The sequence below is a fragment of the Hetaerina americana genome, unplaced genomic scaffold (assembly GCF_022747635.1).
Source record: "Hetaerina americana unplaced genomic scaffold, ioHetAmer1.1.p SCAF_10, whole genome shotgun sequence".
NCBI lineage: Eukaryota > Metazoa > Arthropoda > Insecta > Odonata > Calopterygidae > Hetaerina > Hetaerina americana.
Window position 1 is genome coordinate 29,784,443 of NW_027286070.1, and position 19,226 is coordinate 29,803,668.

Consider the following 19,226-nt stretch of genomic DNA (forward strand, 5'->3'; position numbering starts at 1 on the left):
AACATATATTAACGAAAGGTATTTATTAATGTCGCAAAACACATGTAGTTTTCGCGGTAAGCTGATATCATGTTCGCAATTATATACACATATAAACGTTGCCGCAGCGTAAATACAATAGCAGCTACCAGTCTTTGTCCAAATTCTTGGGCAAAACAAACACAGACAGAAAGTTTAAAAAATTGTCGCCTCAAAACTAGTCCAATTTAAGTTTTAGAGCACGTCTCAACAATTTAAAAACTTAATACGCTTATCTTTTTACGAGCTACGCATGAGTGAGTGTTACATTAATTTCATCACTCTTCATCAATGTGGGAACTAAGCCGATTCGTGTAGGTAGGATCCAACCTACTGAAACTCAACTCTGTTTAACCACCAAGCCGCTAAAGCCTCAAGGAGCAAACGCATTATAACATTATTTCAAATGCGTGTAATAACGATGAAATCAAAAGAGACAGGCCACCAATCCAACATAAATAAATCGATTGGTAATCACAAATATTAGGGGGAGAATTGAAAAACTACGGTGCACAAATGATAACTAATCCCCACGATATTTAGTAATATCAGCACGAGTAGGTACCGAGAAATTTTTCCCCAGACGTTGGGTCCTTAACAGATCCTTGATAGTAAATACATTAACAGGGTAGATTCGACATTCTACAGCTTCTTAAAATCTGCGAAACAATTATTACACACTAGAGAAGTAATAAATACATTTTAACCACGCGGAACTGAAACAGAAGACAAAATAGTAAATTGATCTAAATATTTCCTCTTTGAACGTAAAGTTATTTTAATAATCATTGAAAAATGTTGCTCCAAATTTGTGGCAACAGACCCCATCTCCCCAAATGAAAACTTCCTGTCTCGTTTAACCACCACCACTTTCAATGCAGGTTTTTTATTATAAATGATTCAGCAACGAAGTACGGGAAGACGGAACTGTCATAACCCGAGACAATAATAAAACAGAAACGAGAATCTTTCATACAATCGTGATAATATTACTGCTGGGTATCACTTCAATGATTTCCAGATAAATCTGAAAATAAAACCGCAGTAATGCACATCTCATCGCCTTTCGCTCAGTTTCATGTAAATTTAACCATGTTGAGTTAAGTGAAAGACTTGGTAATCAGTCTATCATCACAGTTAACATTGGGAATGTAAGTATTATCAAAATAATTACGGGTCTGGATTAAAAATCCATCGAACAAATAATAAGGGGTAATAAGAAAAAAAAGTCAAGGGGTGGCATTATTTCGCATTGGACTTCATTTTGAATAAGCCTCGAGAATTTTAGACCAAGGACAGAAAAATTTAATTTTCGATTCAAAACAAAATAAAAATGAAAGTAGCCAAATTCGTTAAAAAATCGTTTTGAAAGAGTGGAAAACGTACACCAATTATTGGAAATCCAAGGACGGGAGCGGCCGCAAGCAAGATGATTTTAAGACTCAATGGAAAAATACAAATGATACGGGTCCACTGCTAATACGATTCCAAGGAATAAATTGGACTTAGAATATCATTGGTAAACGAGATTTCAAAGAAAAGCCATAATAAACAATGTCGTACATACTGTTGTCAGGGATCCTGTTTCTCAAGGAACATTCACGAACACAAGGGGAGAGAACAATAGTCGCAAACATTCCAACAATTGAAAAATAACTAACTACCTTATGATTACCATAAAATTTTCCTAAAAAACGGTGACATATCACACACATTTGAGTGTGTCCCTGAAGTGCTGCTATCGTAAGATGTAGACATTTACACCTCCACAAGACCTACTTAGGTCAGGAGGTAACTCCTCCGACATCTAATCCAGCGGTCAGGGGTTCGAGGCCTGTCAAAGTGCAATGTATGCCGTGGATACGCATGGAATTTCTTTAAATTAACTTACATGAGGTTTTCTGTGAGCGCTCTACGGATATATATTTGAGACAGGGGAATCAGTACAGATTGGAGGTTTTTAAGATAATAGTTGGGTAAACAATGGAGAAAAACAACTGCATAGAGAAAGAAAGGCAAATGATGAAGTTTTAAATATACGGCGATTAGAGGCAGCTGCTAGAGGAAGCCCAAAAACTTTCAATGCAACAAGGAAGGAAAGAAATAAAGCATGGAAACATTATGAATAACGTAGAGGATATTAGTCTTTAGAGACCATATTTGAATCAAATCAGCAAACTCTGTAGTGAATAACTTTATTTTCTATACATGACTTGCGTTTCTTCACGTCGTCACAACTGAAGATGTAACGGGTCCTCTTAGAATTCATGACGTAACGAAAAATATTAAATAAAACCGTTGAATACAAAATGTTTGATTGAGTACAATACGGAACAATTCCAACTAATGAAACCTGACAGCATCAAGTTAAGGTCCATCCAACACCTACTTTTAATAGGCGGAATACCTTGAATTAATCAATGAAAATTAAATTTTCTGTGGAGAAATAAAATACGCATGTTTTGTGCAGTCAATCCTCCTCGAGTCGGATTTAGTTTCGGAGTCAAATACTCATAAGAGCTTTCTACCACACACACCAGCACCACAGCGACATTTTTTTCAAAATTGCATAGCCTAACTAACGCGGCCGTTCACTGGCCTCGAAGGACCCTCCTTCCCCTCTGCGTCTGCGGCTCAACCTCGCCTTGCACCCTCCAGACGGACGGACAGACGGCCTCCCCGCCTATCGGTGTCGGCGGGAGAGGGACAAGTCCTGCTCCCGAGGTCGCCCTTCTCCTCTCCTCCTCCGTCACATCCGGGTGGAGTCCCCGTCCTTCCCCGGCCCCGAAGGGGAGGGCGGACGGTGGACGCGGAGGGGGAGAAGGGAGGGCGTGGGAGTAAGGAGGGGAAGGGGGAGGCGGCTGCGGCCTCCAGACGGCAGGGAGAGAGAGGCCACGGGGCGGCCGACGCGATCGGCCTATTTTGGTCACGGGTTTCCCTCGCCGACGTGTGGTAACAACGCTGTCTGTGTGGGTACCTGGACAATGAGGGGAGGGAATCGGGGGAAGAAAGGGAAAATGAGAGGGGGAGCTGCGTAGGCGTATGTGCAAGAGTTGTTGCCATGAAGCGAAATGCAGCCGTACCTCGGTGGGCTCGGCTTTACACGTTCCCGAAAAAGGGTTGCTGCTTATAAGATCTGTAAGCAGAGTAACCTTGGGGTGAGCTCTGATTGGTGCGGTGACCAGCAAACTGGTTTCCCAAACAGGCCAGGTTATGATTCCCGAGGGTGGCAATGTCTCCGGTGGTGCCACGGATCATAACCAAATGCCGTACAGGTCGACTTCTAAGTGCAGTAAACCTTAAGACGGTCTTGGAACTGTCCAACTACCAGCGCATTTCTCCGTGGGCCCGTCAGACCGGAGAACCTGTCCAATCTTACTTGACAGCCAAATTCCTGCCTACTTCACTAAATAACCAAGTGGTAAATGTTTTCACATCAAAATAACTATCATACTATTCCGCAAAGGTTAAAGCCGAAAATATTTTTACAAATTATAATTCACATATTTACATCGTTCATTTGAACGCTGAAATCGTGAACCTCTATCCCTTCACATTACACAAAACTCCATTCGCACCCCCATGGTGCTCATATTTAGTGCACCGTTTATAATTTCCCAGAGATAATTATTCCCTTCCGGTTTTCATATATTCGTCTTCCATTAGAACAGTCTCCGTCTCACGCTTGTTTCATAAAATACAAAACGAAGGGATGATAGAAATGATGTGTCGGAAACCAAATCAGAAAAGACGAATTTGTGTGCTGATTTGTGGAAGAACACTGACCTTTGGCACTATTTAACATATAGACGTTAAATTTATTCCAAACAATGACAACTGTGCGGAGAGCATGGACATTTTATTTTACTTTTTCTTCTATATAACGTCCAGTGGCATGCTTTTTATTGAAAGTTCCAAAATAGCGACGCAGTCATTATTCTTCGAAGTAGTCACGAAGAATTTGGCTGACTAGATACGGTAATAGCAATCCGCGAACAGAGGAAACATCTGAAGAATAACTGGGACACTTCTGCCAAACTCTCGCGAAAGATTTATATGAATGTACGTCCCATAGTGAATTTACACTTAAAGATAAAAGTAAGACAGCGAAACATACCTCCCTGCACTAAGTAGCGAGAATTTCATGGTCACTGTCGAGAGTTCGGATCAGTAACAATTCCAATTGCTCTTGACCTTGAATGTCGATATTCTCAATGAATGTTTGCAACCCAAAGGACTTACCGAGGTATACAGGTACCTATAGGTAATCGTTTCCCACATGGATTTTTCAATCAAAGTTTCGGAAAGTACTTAATTTCAAGTTTTTGGCCTGGTTTTAGAGAATGAGCTATCACGCACAAGCCGATAGAAGAACGACAAGAAAGTTGAAACTAATAACGATGATTGTTGTGAAGGATACGAATCCGTGAATACATGGATTACAGATACATAACCAAATAATCCCAGGAAAAGATCGTTTCATTCACCCTACCCTTCTCGGGGTTCTTTTTGGAACCTCCAAGCAGAATGGAATCCAATGGTCTATTATGGACACTAAGAGTGCTTACAAGAAGAAGGCATGTTCAAGAAAAGAATTAAAGGAAAAAGATACTGACAGATTATCCCATGCATCATGTCAATTTTTTGATAGATCCACAATTACTCCTATGTAATTTGGATTAAAGTTTCCTGGAAGTATAGTATATTTTACTTGCAGGTAGCAAATACGATGACGAAATACAGGTTTTGTATGAAACGTATGGGTAACAATTTTTTATGATCGCAGATCGTATTGGGATTGATCAGATGGAAGTGCATATACCATTATCACTGATAATATGGCGTTGCGAAAGATCTTCGCTAAACTCGTCCCGAAGGTTTTGACGGACGACCGAGAATCGCAGAGTGTACTTGCGAAGACCTGCAGCGCGTTGAAGAAGATCCCCACCCCCCTTTCAGTCCCGACTTGGCACCAGCAGACCATTTCCTATTCCCAAAAGTGAAATCCTCCCTCAAAGGACACCACCATGGAACGTAAGTGCCGTGAAAGAGGTTTGCACGCGTACCCTAAGGACCTTCCGGAGTCGCCAACCAGGAAGTCTTCGTGCCGCAGAAAAGCAACTGTCATAAGTGTGTCGCCGTTCAAGGGATGTACTTTAAAGAATTTTGAGGTATTACCGCAGTATCGGAAATAAATCAATTTTCCCCCAAAAATTTCCCGATACATTTTTAAAAAAAAACCATGCACTTAAAAATAACTGCTGCATCTGCAAAGAAAAAACTTTTATTATCCATCCAAAATGAAATGCAGAACACACTCGTACAAAAATTCTCTTCACAATAAGTGTGTATTTTACCAAGTAGATGCACATATCCATATGAAACGAGGTCTTTTTCCTCGGCAAGTGAGACTCAATTGAGTAAGAAGGTGAGTAAATAATTAAATACGGGCCATTTAAATATGAACAATTATTGGAATTCAAACACATCATTTGAATTTTAACGCAAATGAATGCCATGACCGGACATGATAAGACTCAGTTTATAAAACACTGGAGAAGGTTTAAAATTAATTATAACTAAGGCAGTTAAAGCAGCATAACATGAGATTTGGAATCTGAAGTTCTCTTGTCCAAAAAAAAGATGCATTACAATACAAATATTATGAAATCAGGGCCTTAAGACGCTATTATTAGATTATCATTAAGTGTGTACGCTTCATAAGAATAACATAATAATGACAATGAATACAATGAAAGATAGACATATCCCTAACCGTAAAATAACCACATCTGAATAGGAGGGCATTCTTAGGGTTATACTTAGATAAAGCCAGAGCATAACACCATGGTCATTGTCAATATTTAGGCTTTTAAAAAACTAGCAATAAACGAACTCAACATGTTTAGAGTAATAATCGTCACAGAGATATTGAAGAAGTATCATATTGAAAAATGCCATCCATAGACTATGCAAGCGACTCCTAAAGAACATCACAAGTCAAGTATTAACCGATTCCATGAGATGTCTGATGCATCGGATGGAATGTCTGTAAAACGCTACATTACTCCAGTCCCGTTAAAAACAGTCGAACTTCATCCATGCCGCAAAGTCACCAAAGGCATCCGGATCCTTGCGCATTGGTATTCTGGTCCTACCGGAGAGTATTCAATCGATCAAAGAGTGAGCGCGACAGTTACCCCTGAGGATACTTACAGATCAATCATTTCCGCTCGTTTAGATCCGTGGGGTCATAAGGCTGAAAAGGTAAGCAGGGTAGGCTCACGTACAAATTTTGAAAAGCAGCTGCGATTGCGGAGAAATACACACAGCAGGACTTATGCCAGCTGTATCCGGGGAAAGCAATCAATCGCGTTGTATTTTAGGAAATCACCCAAGAGAACAATAAAGAGAACCGAGGACCTTCGGAGCAGGGACGAAGGATGTATCATATTAGGGAAGTTGATGCGGCGCCAGGGATATAATTTCGTTTCTGTAATGTCCATTCCTTTGCGTTTAGTTACACAAATCTCGATAAATCTCTTGGTGATGACAACATTATTGTCATTTTTTACATCCATTCTTCATTGCAAAGAATCCCAGGGTATACTCTGGGTTATCGTCAAAAGCATATCTTCAGAGAAGACACCCGTAACCCCTCCCACATCCATCAGGGCTACTTCTGGTGTGCGTTGCCGGTGTGTTGTAGTACCAACCTCATGCCATAGCACGCAAATCCAAAAGTTTCTCTCCTCAGTTACACACAATCGAAGGAGAAAATTCCACGTTAAAGATATTTTTCGACGATCAGAGCTTCCTTCTCAGCAGGGCAGCAAGCAGAGGGAGAAAGGTCGACAGAAGGGTTGGACAGCGGAGTTGTCGGGTGGGTTCCCGGGTCAGAAAAATTATTTCCAACGAGATGACAGCAGGGCGAAAATTAAGGCTCAACATATTTAGGAGCCCACGCAAAAGGCAATCCGAATTATTTATGCGGTAATCCTCCCCCTTTTTCTCAAATTGGGGCTGAAGGAAATGGAAAGGTAGGGAATAGCTAGGATACAAACAATCTCATTCTTACTTCTTTTCGGTAGCCAGAAAGTGCCATAATGATCGGAATTACAAAAAACATATCTTTTTATGTTTTAGAAATTAATAAATCAGAGCCCCATTGATTGGGCAGCATGCATATGTAGTTATGTAAGGTCCCTTCTAGTAATAGAGTGGCAGTTAAACGGCCGTGTTAGTTTTTCCGATTGGCTAATGTAAACGAGACCAGACTCAAGTTTCATGAAATTCAATATGCATTTGAAATACCACTCACTTCGTTACACTATAAAGCAACATGTAAGTTGGAGAATTTAGAAAATGATTAGATTGGACTCGGGCGCGAGAAAAAAACGAGGAAACATTCGTCCCAGTAAATCTATCGCTACCGAGGTGTCGTGCACTGGTGAAAAAAAAGAGTGGTTCATTTGTATTTTTTTCAGAAAATGGGAATTATTTATATAGGAAGGAATATGGGGTGCGTGGCACAGGGCGGGGGAGCCGGGCTGGGGGCGGCGGCGGAGGAGGAAACCGGGGGCCTCAGACGGGTGTCGGCGCCGGGTTGGCGAACGGAGTCCACTTGAGGCACTGCGGGTCGATTTCTTTGTACACGGAGCCACGCCTCTTCTGCCTCTCCACGTACTCCTCGATCACGTCCTGCGGTTCACGTTGGAGGGAGGGAGGGAGAGTGGGGACAACGTGGGGGGGAGGTGAGGGAGGGAGCGGGTCACGGGTCAGTGGAGGGGGAGCATTAGAGCAGAGGGGTGCGGGGGAAGGGAGGGAACGGGACGAAAAAGAAAATGCGTCAGTTTTGCTGGAGACAAAAATTCAGGGATGGATGGTATGATAGATACACTAGCGAGCGTCACTTGTCCCACATGAGACACGCTCTGCAAGGGGCACACAGCACTAGGAAACGGGCAAGAGAGAGGGATGAGGGGGCAAGAGTCAAAATAGCCACAACAATCCTGTTTCCCAACAGCCAGGCCGTCGTTCGGTCCGACCCACCACGACATATGGCTCTTTGCAAACAATGAAATTTCACCGAATAAAACAATAATTTGTGCTTTCTGAATTCTTCCCATACGAACACTGGTGTACAAACTTTAGGTGTCAAAATAGAAGCCAGAGTTCGCAGCGAATAAAAAAACGCCATTCTCCCGCAAAGATCGTCAAATATGATGCTCCTCCGCAAATTTCGCGGAATTGGCATGAATAAAAACTTCAACAAAACTTCACTGAAAATTAAATAATTTCCTGATAGCCGTAAATAATTCAAAATACAAGCGTGGACTCTTGCTCCTCTCACATGGGTTCGAACCACATAGGCATGATTTTCAACACAAAGAAACGGGTGTGATGAAATTGATTTTTGTAACACGGTGCCATGACTGTTTAGTTAAAAAATTTCCACCTTTCAGTATTGGGTGTTTAACTGTTCCTTCTTTTGTGACACAAGGGTACATGAACATCGTCGTTAAAAATTTAGTCACAATTGATTACATAAAAAACCTTCCTCTTTTAACAATGACATGTACAAGTAAGGCAATGATTCTGATGAATTCCAATATTAATTTAAACATCTAATTTCTTTCCTTTAGGCACGTTCAAATTCATGAAAAGTTACCCACCGAGGCAGAGATAAAAATGTAAGAAGAGGAAAGTGGGAGGAAAAAATGAGGAGGGAAAGAGAGTGGATAGGAGAAGGAGAGCGAGCGACAGCGTATGTGAAAGAGGGAATGCTCACCAGGTAGATTGAACCGAGGGGGACTCATACGCCTCCAGAACGCAAACCTCGGTAAAACCACCATGAGGAACGGACGAAAAACTAAACACATCACATAAACATACACTTCCACTACAGTTGCTCGATCTCAGCTTTCCAACTGAACAATTCTTCGACCCAAACATTCATCTATTCATTGCAGTTTGAATCAAAAAATTTTTTCCAACGATGTTAAACTTATTGCATATAATTTACCCACCGTTTTATGATGATTAATGCTAGTAAAAAGCAACAAGCAGCTTAATGAAAGATTGCAGTATCATTTCTTATGAGCTGGACATTGTACTTTGAACCCAAGAATGAATTTTGCTGAGCAAGATTGAAAACTTGACGCAGGGGAGTTCGTGCCAAAACATAGAGGCTACTTATACTTAATAACTAAATTGTTCTATTTAGCGTAACAACTAATTTAAGTAAACACATAATTTAGATCTGTTGTATTGTATAATGTTTAATATTAGTGAATGAGTAAACTTTCCATCAATCAATTGTGACATCGAGAAAATTGTGATTTCAACAACACTGATTCAACTAATTGCAGATTCATTGAGGTGTGACTCCTGTTTCGAAGAACTGACAATTAGAGGTCATGTTGATCGAACAAATGTGATCGAAGAATAAACTTCCAAAGGACTACATGGAAACCCACACACATATTAATACTTTGAAACCACATCGCACTTTCAAAATCTTTTAACATAATTTCAGTGTTATCCTCTACCCAGGATCCCTGACAACGAATACAAGCTCAAAATTATAACCGCGAGATTAATCCTGAAAGAATACTATTAAATTGTACTGGTATTAAACAGTTAAAGTCGAATTTTCCAGTGAAAACCGATTCATCACATGCGGACAAAGAGACACTTTACAAAAACACCGGTTAACATGCACCCTTTCTAACCTACTAAGGTGATCTCACGGTGAACAGTAGCAGTAACACAAATTAGAGCAAGCTCAAGTTGAGGAGTTAATGAGTCCCGGGGATGGCATGCAATAACCCTACACCTATAATTATAGAAAAAGCATTTTTTATCATAAAATTAACGGTAAAAGCAAGGAGGTATGACGTCAAAAAACACACAATATAGTTAAGATAGAAATCAACATGTGCGGAGCCAGGGGTACAATAGAATGGGGCGGTAAAATACGTTTAAAATTTGCGAAGGATATTTTATGGTAAGCGAGGTAAATTCATGTAAAGCGAGGTAAAGGAACGGGGTATCAGGTTAAGTCAGGCATTTATGCAAAATGATTACGTGGTCCGCTTAGAATCATTTATACTTTATTTTAGGGTTAACCCAAAAAGCTTTCGATTCATGTTATGGAAACCGGAGTGATGTTTACGATGCTTGTTGGTGCGACCAAATCCCAATGGAACAAGTTCAAATAGTTGTGATAGAGGAAGGAATTCATGGATTACGAATGACGCATTGACATCCAACGCTCACGCCTTCATTGACTATTAATAACCGTCAGGGGTAGTATCGTGCATGGTCTGGATGGCTTTCACCTCGAACTGTGGAGCTGTCGATCATGCACAACATAAACGACCAAGAGTGTTCAAGAAATCCCAAAAATGAACTTCACCGTCACTGCAGTACTCCACAGAAAATACACACATGGAAAAACTCAACTCACATAGAAAAATCATAAAAATTATAATGTGAATAACTTACTCACCATTTGCCACCAACACACACCAAATAACAATGGAAACTCATATGGGACAATGCTTCTGAGAGTAGGGTGGGATTCCATATGACGAAATGTCGTTCAAATGCGAACGAGGAGCTCTAATGCCGAAGCGGAAGGAAGAACTAAATAAGAACGGTTAGTAAGATATAATTATAAATTAACATGCAATTAATTCATTGCTCACAACAGTTACTTTTCAAAATAATCTCGCAATCTACTTTCAAATTGCCTCTCTTTCAATTGAAGTATAGTAAGTGTCAAAATCATGGGATATAACAACCCGTATAATAAAGATCGATTTTATCAAGTATTCAAAAAATTTTAAATAAACATATTGATCAATAATTCAATTCGTGATATGTTATAACTAAACATATAATAGCTTCTATTTAGGTACAGAATTAACGGAAAATATGACGGACAGGTATCTGTAACGCAAAAACCCTTCTGATAGGGCCAACTAAAGCTGTCGATCCACGTTCGTGAAGGAACAACACCTTACCTCGAGATGAATTAACAGGTGTAATTTAGTAGTGAGACCCATAGAGGGAGAACGCGCAAATTTCTCCGTCAGGAATAGTTTGATGCTGCAAATGCGAGAATTTCATAACAGCGGATGACTCAGCTTAGTTACATCGATACTAACCGGAAACATAGTGAGTTGATGTTAATTATCAAAACAGGATTGTCCGGAATGCATACGAAATCTACGATAGAAATTCACTGTATCCAGAGTTCATAAATAACTGCTGAGATAACACAAATTATTATTATTGCATTATTAATTTAAACATTAACTTTCCATAGAAGATTACCAACAGCGTCGCTTCTACAGCAACTTTTTCAATAGACATCACCATTACCTGGAGTTCAATTCGATTTGTAATGACGAATGAACGTGAAACTCGACCAGAATTATGATGGAAGGTCAGTCATACCCCTAAGAGGTGCTGTCCTGCAACTAAGGCACTACATGCAATCCACCAGGGATTTATGATAACGTAAAAAAACACCGAGCCGGACTCCTCATGAGGTTCTAAAGCAAATTGTTCAGGTCACACGTGTTACCAGTAGAGCAATTTAGCATTGAAGGCGTAAGAGTAAGATCTCTCATATACAAAAGGAAAGTCGACTCACTGAATGAGCATTACTTCATTTGTTCTGCAATTTGACACGTGAATCTCTGGCCTTTTAATCGAACACGTTATGAAAACGATATGATAATTTCTTTTACAACAATTAACGGTATGACCACTACGATTTAGCGAGAGCACGGAGTACTTGGAAAAGGTGTTTGTCTAACCTTCAGTAAAAACCTAAATAATATTTTTATTTTCCATCGAGCACGAAAAGATCAACATCGATGTTGAGTTCCTTTCATTGAAATGTTTGGCCAAGAACCATCTCTCACAATTCCATCTTAGGTATAATATTTCGCACCCAACCTTCTTACGAGAAGGTGACGGGAGAACTGACAAGGCAGAGACTGTTATGCCGCTAAGATCAGCATATATCTTACTAAAGCTGCGCAAACCAGACATACGCCGTCAGAAGAAGTGAAACGATACGCTAATGTCAGGTCATTTTGACAGCAGGGAAAGCTATGGGACCTAGGCATGCATTATGAACGTGCTACTGGAACTACGCATGGAGATAGGGAAGAGAAAAATGCAAGAACTTTTAACTGCAAAATAAATGAAAGAAAAAATTCATTTATACTACAAAAACGATTACTACATTATCAAACTCTTAAAATAACTATATCAGAGCATAATAAAAATTACTCACTTATATTACACTAAGTTTCGGCCCACGAAGACAAGTAACGACATTATTTTGCACGAAGCCAGACCGTGAAGCGCTTGCCTGTACATGAATTATATCTTGGCTGCTATACGAGTAATTACATCTTGCTGGTGCTAACAGTCGGAAAGCCATAAATTTACAAATAATAAACAGACGGAAAGCCAATTCATTTATTGTTTTGATTATGAACTAATCAAGTATCATTCGCGGAAAATCCATAATCTTTCGGGAGGATATGGCTACTTTTTATAAATTCGATCTTCATTTCGCTATGGCTAATGTGAATTAATTTTATCGACATAAACTTTAGGCCCGGCGAGTTGAACTCAAAAATACAGTATTTAATGATAAAATGAAGAATCTCTATCATAAGTGAATTCATTATGCATCCTGCACTTCTTACAACTCAGGGTAATTAGCAATTTAGAAGTAGAGAGCGATTTTTCAAACATGCTGATCATGTTTTCAACAACTTATTCCAAAAAATAAAGAACAAAAATAGCCAAGAAATCGTCAAGAAAGGGTTCATATGGCTGGTGGATATGAAAAACTACTACGACATCAATTTTTTCCAATTTAAACAGCCGCAACCCCTCCCCCATGGACTACAACCTTGAAGTGATGAAAGGCATTGTGTTCTAATGGCCCTTAGGGCTGTGTGAAAGGAGCAATGTTAATAGTTCATAGTGGGATCACCCTTGCCAGTTAGGTCAAAGGGTTGGAGCCAGAGGAAAGGGAATCAGCGCAGTGTTTGTTCCTCAGAGAGGCGGCTGCAAAGGCGTCTGACCTCAGGGGCGCCGCCATTTCAGCGATAGTGCCACGTTAAATACCATTGAGGAAGGAAACGGAAAACAACCTCAATTAGTTATTCCAGACAAATATCAAGGGAAATACAAATGAGAACGCGCCCTGTTCACAGCGGGACTCGGTTCACTCATGCTCGGCAGTGGAGGCAAGAACTCAGCGGTCGTCATCACGCGAAGTCCTCGGAAAAATGGTGTCGACAGCGGCAAGTGAAAAGAAGACACAGGAGAGGAGCGAATCTGTTAAAATATACACTTAGAATATTAGGATGACGTTGAGGGGAGGAATTAGAGAATATAAAACGGGAGATGGAGAAATTAAGTACGTATAGACAGGTTAGCGCTGAGCGAGGTGAGTTTGAAGGTTGACAAGTATTACTGCAGCGTTCTTAATAAACAAGTAACATTAAGGAAGGGTGATAAACAGCGGAGGAGGGAACTCTGGGTAACCATAGTAATGGATAGGAAAATGGGGCGGAGTGAATAAAAAATTATTATTAGTAGGAATGAATGCAGGCCTGCTCCATCCCTATATTAATGTCTGGGTGCATGAAAAACCTTTCCCAATCTCGTAGAGTAATGCAAAGAAAAATAAACACAACCGCAAAACCTGTTAAAAATATGAATAACACAAAGCCTCAGTAAGCGAAATAAGTTTCCGTTAACAATGGTTTTAGGCTACGAAATGACACGAAACTCAGTTGGAGCCTATTAATATCTATCATAAGTTTCCCTGCATGCACACACATTCATGTAAATTGATTGAAAATAAACGATTTTAAAAAATTGTTAGAAAGCCGTCAGGCCAGCCTAAAATGCTATTTATGTGCGCTCCTTTGTTAAATTATAACAACCTGCACCGCTGGCCCTGAACTTATGTTATGAATTGTAGTAAATTATAATGAACTGAACTTCCCCAAACAAACTTGCCAGATCGTGCCAAAATTCATACGTATTACCTCTAAAATTGTAAAAAATATCAACCCTATTTAGAGAGCTGAGAAAGGAGTGGTAATTAAGGCAATAATGTCAGAATAAAATGGCATCATTAAATTTTAAATTACATTACATGAATGTACTACGAATTCAGCGATTTACCTACTCTAAAGAACACGTAATCAACAAAGAGGCTCATACTGAGCGTTCCAAATAGAGGATGAACTCACAAGGCCACTGACTGCGATGTTGACCCTCCTATCAACGATAAGCAAATTCCGCTTCGGCCCTAAATTTAGCCGTTCCTCAGAGAAATGGCCAGATACATCTGGAAGAAATTACCTCACATTCACAGCTATAAAAAAAGGGTTGGCACATTTCCCCAATTTATTGGCATTAAAGGCTTAACCGCCAATTTAATTATTATCAGTGCCTATTTATTACCTTTCGAGGTACTCATTGTGGGACATCCCAGCCAGAAAGAACTGATTCATGCTTCGAACTCCTCTGTCATGTAATCGACGACTTTTTCACGAGTCAAAAGCACCGATAAAAATGTAATCAAGTTTTTTTTCATTTACACATGGGATTATTTCTTCAACGAAGTATGAGCAGAAACATGACGCACGCATTGGTTAAGGGGGAGGACCTTTTGCATGAAAAAATGCAGAAATATATGTGTGTGTATAACGTATGAATGTGTGTGTGTGTGTATATATATATATATATATATATATATATAAGTTAATTCTAGACGAATTGTTCGCCGAAATGCGCTCGAGTTCGAAAACAATTTTCCGAGGGTATCCAACAGAAATTTGGATTCATATTGATTGATAGCAACCAATAAATGCACTCCGTTTCTAGAACGAAGACTGTTTACTTAACTCCGTTTTTAGAGACACATTAATATATTTTAAACAATTTTTCGCTCTTCAAGTAATAAGAAACAATGACTTGATTGACATTATTGCCTATCATAAGACCATCTAGGATATCCTCGGCTGTGCCAAGGAATCGTTATCACCAGGAGTTTGATAAGGGTATGTTATCAATATTTTCATATTTTGGTAGATATACTATTTACTTTAACGATAGCAGCCGACTCGCTCCCGAAAACCTATTCCAATATGGATGGTAACCCTTTAAATTGTTCACAGAATCCTAGTGAAGGAGCGTGATAAATTCAAAAATATTCACAAAAGGACCTTAAACCATAGTTCTCTGAAGAAAAAAGAATTCAAATGAAGTGAAAAAATTTAGAAAAATGCGACCGTTACGTCCCCGCTTCGATCCACCAACCATATGAATTTATGATACACCCGAAAATAAGGCAGGGGCCGAATGTGGAGTAGCAAGCAAGGGGAGGAGACGCGGATGTTACGAGAGAGAGGAGAGTGGTGCGTGGCGGAGACAAATGGCGAAGCCGTACCGATCCATGGCCCCGGACCTGCTTCTTCAAGATGATGTGCTTCCCCTTCCAGTACTTCATCATCCCCAGGGCCTGGAGGGTGCTCACTATGTCGTACGAGTTGATGGCCATCTCCTGGCTGATGTCTGCAAAGGAAGAGGGCGGAGAGAAATCAGAATCGAGTCCGATGAGGCAGTGGTGTGCACACTCTGTTATGTAAATACGTTACGCAATCAGAGGCACCAAGGGAAATGCAGGCCTGGACAAACATTTCGCCAAACCAAATAACCAAGGGACAGCAATGGGCGTTTTAATCACAGTAGTTATTAAAAGAAATGCAATTAGCATGACGATTCAAGCTATCAATTAACTTACCCGATTCAAGAACGTCTTCGCGTTTTGGAAAAAAAATTGTATGCTGCTTTGTCCACGCTGTACGCTATAGGTTCGACGGCCGTGAGTCCCACTCGCCAGGTCAATATCCAAACCAGGAAACCCAAGTGCAAGTGGGCAATTCAAGTGCAATTTATCAACTTTTGGCTTATTTTACATGAAATTTAGTTTCTCTTACCATTTCACACTCAGTCATAACGTCAGCACACATGAAATTTTAAAGTTCAAAACAAAAGATTTCTGCCAGATTACACTCTTATTATAATGATAATCGCAATTTTTAGACAAATCAAGGCACTGCTAAGAGACCAAATTTTTACACCAACTTTACTCACAAATTACAAAATCGTGCAAATGGATAAGGGTAACAAAATTTTCGCAGCAACGGATACAAAAACATTAAAACGCAGAACGAGTCGAGGATACCAGCGGTTAACATTAAGTTGAAAAAAGAAAGAGGAAAAAGAGTGAAGTTGCGTAGCCAGTAAAACGGCGGTATCTTTATTATCCCGACATGAGACACTTCCGGCACAGTAATTATACGGCTATTATGCTGAAGTCCAGTCTTACAGAAACTGAAATTCGAGCATATCAACATTTGCCCGAGGACCTAAATGTTACAAAATCATGAATAAACTAAACATGATAAACGGCTAAGATGAAAGCAGCAGAAAGGGGCAGTTGGTATTGAGAAAGCAAAACACCTGAGGAGAAAGATGAGCGCATTCCTCGAGAAAAAGCAAGTCGGAGAAGATGCGAATAAACGATTCTAAGACGTCTCTAAAAACGAATTCGATAGTATGATTGCTGGGCAGACAAGGAAATATAGCATTTATAACCTATTACTTATAGAGATGCATCAAGAAAGGAAGATGATGAAAAAGACGAAACAAAATAACCATTTAGAAAAAAATCTGAGGAAATATTCACGCGACCAACATTGAAAATCTGGAGAGAGGAAAAGATACCATTAGCCAAGAAATACGAGTATGAAGAAGGCAATCAAGGAAATTATCAGGACAGAAACTCGCGAGTAGGAGAGCTGACACCAGTAGTCGCGGGGAAGGACGAAGAGAGCCTATGGGAGAGAAAGGAATATACAAAAAACCACGAGCCCAAACGACTGGTGAGAATGTTCTTGATACGAAAAACGGAACACAACACCAAAGGAAAGAGAGAAAATCCCGAAGAACAGGAAACTGGAAGTTAACAAAGAGGCTTTAAAGATGGAAAACTGAGTTCATTAAGATGCGAGACTTGAATGAGAATTTATTGGTAATATTAATGTAAAAGAAATACACGGAAGGAACTTACCAAGGAACGAAGATGAGGGGAGTCTAGATTCATTGAGAATGGGACGCTCGAACGTAGGGCTAGTTTGAAAAACCCAAATATTCATAGCTAAAAAAGAACAAGATTAATTTCATGGAGATGGAAATTATTGCAATCCGGTGAAAATGAGATTCAATAAAGATCATTGAAAAATGAGGAAGACTACAGAATATACCGACGGGTAAGTCGAACTGGAACACACAAGTTCTTTACCAAAACTGCTCATATTTACTCTAAGCACTTGAAAGCAATGCCCTCATTTGATACCGAAATGATTTCGGTTCACCACCGCAGTTAGGGGGGAGGGAGCAAGGGCCAATTAAAGCTCAGTTCTCCGGGTCAAGGCCACTAATTAGAATACGGTGTCTAACTTAATGGAATGCATTTCAATCTGAAAATGCTCCCTGGAACAGGAGCAAAATGGTTCCAAAGTCGAAGGAAGACGACGAAAGCGGCGGAGCATGACGAAAGCTAAGCAGAATTGAACAGAAACACCGCGGCTGTCTATGACAGAACACCCACATTTGTTAAGAAATAAATCATTCTTTTCAGATTAGAAAGAGCACATACTAAACATTTCAGACCAAAAAGTATTGATATCAAGTGCAGAAAATATATTAAAAACATTCCATAGGTTCCCCATCCACTACCGAAGATTCACATCTGCTCCGTGGTAATGCAAAGTTCTGCCAGAGAAGAACTGAAGAACAAAAATGCCTTCATTCTCCCTCCACTCGGGTCACTCTCACAATTCAGCTGAGGCGAGTGCACTTGGAACAACAATGGGAGATGGGAATGTGTGAGTGGACGGTGTACCTTTGACGGAGAGTTCCTTCCCACCGAAGTTACACAGGTACTCGAGGAGGACGTCTTTCCAGTAGCTGCGGTACGAGATGAGTCCTAAGTCCGAGAGCGGCTTCTCCGGCGAACCGATCTTCCCCTCCGTTCGCGTCAATAGGTAGCCTACGAAGAAAAGGGAATTCGGTCAAAAAAAACTACTGCATAATGAACACAAAAGAACACTTTGAAGCCGAGGAGGGGAAAAGAACTCTAAGGATTACATTATGGATTTTAATTAACATTTAAAAAGAGTATTTTACTCTGTTAAATACAAATATAAACACACAAGATTAGATGATATGAAGCCTAAAATACCAGAACTTCGTATATAAAATACATATATTTATTTATTCATATTGATATAGATATTAGGAAAAGGGATAGGAATACATAAAGCATGAAGGACAAACACGGGACATAACACACACACACACACGTGTGTGAGAACATGAAACTCTTAACAATAAATAATGACAATGAATTATAAAATGATATTAATAGGTGTGCGTGAATATGCGACTCTTAGCGATATAATAATTACAATGAATAATAAAATTGAGAATTTTATGAGGTAATTTATGAAATAATACACAATGAAGACGGAAATAGGTCAAAAATTCTGTATAGAACCACTCATTAAAAGCAGACACAATCGCTTATCATATAACTAAGGCAGTCAATCGATATCTCAATTAAGTTAACAACCATACCGTAGTGGCAAATATAACCAAAATATCAATCCAAAATGGAATGAATGCAAAAAACATTGACTCATTCAGCAACCTTTCACTAAAGCGAATGCATAATAATTATATACCAAGAATTTGGACTCATTAGGGCTAAAATATTACTGGACAAAAAGTTGTTTCATCTCACTTTCACTGTGGTATGTGAGTACAAGAAGGGCGGGGGTAATATTAGGTGTTTACCCTACGAACCTCTATTTCTTCCTTTCCCCTTCACTGAAGATTTATAAGGTAGATTATCACCGCGAACCTTGTAACTAAAGCGGCGCACATAAGATTGCCCAGTGCATTTTAAATCATTGGTTTGAATCGCAAAACATCAACGCACGAGTGCATGTCGTGGCATTCTTATGGGAAGATGACTCGGTAGGTGCCGGAACAAGGTTGGCAATTAAATTAAAAACTAAGATAAG

At 39.8% G+C, this 19,226-nt stretch overlaps 1 protein-coding gene across 1 annotated transcript in view; it reads right to left on the minus strand.

Moving 5' to 3' along the window:
• Positions 1-5,286: 5,286 nt before the first annotated feature.
• Positions 5,287-19,226, minus strand: part of chm (lysine acetyltransferase chameau) — a 290,705-nt gene continuing 276,765 nt past the window's right edge. Inside the window, exons 9-11 of the mRNA XM_071598473.1 lie at positions 18,044-18,190; positions 15,524-15,648; positions 5,287-7,719 (exon numbers count right to left, since the gene is read on the minus strand). Of these exons, the coding sequence (XP_071454574.1) occupies positions 7,603-7,719; positions 15,524-15,648; positions 18,044-18,190 (389 nt within the window). The 3' untranslated portion in view covers positions 5,287-7,602. The remainder of the gene's footprint in view (positions 7,720-15,523; positions 15,649-18,043; positions 18,191-19,226) is intronic.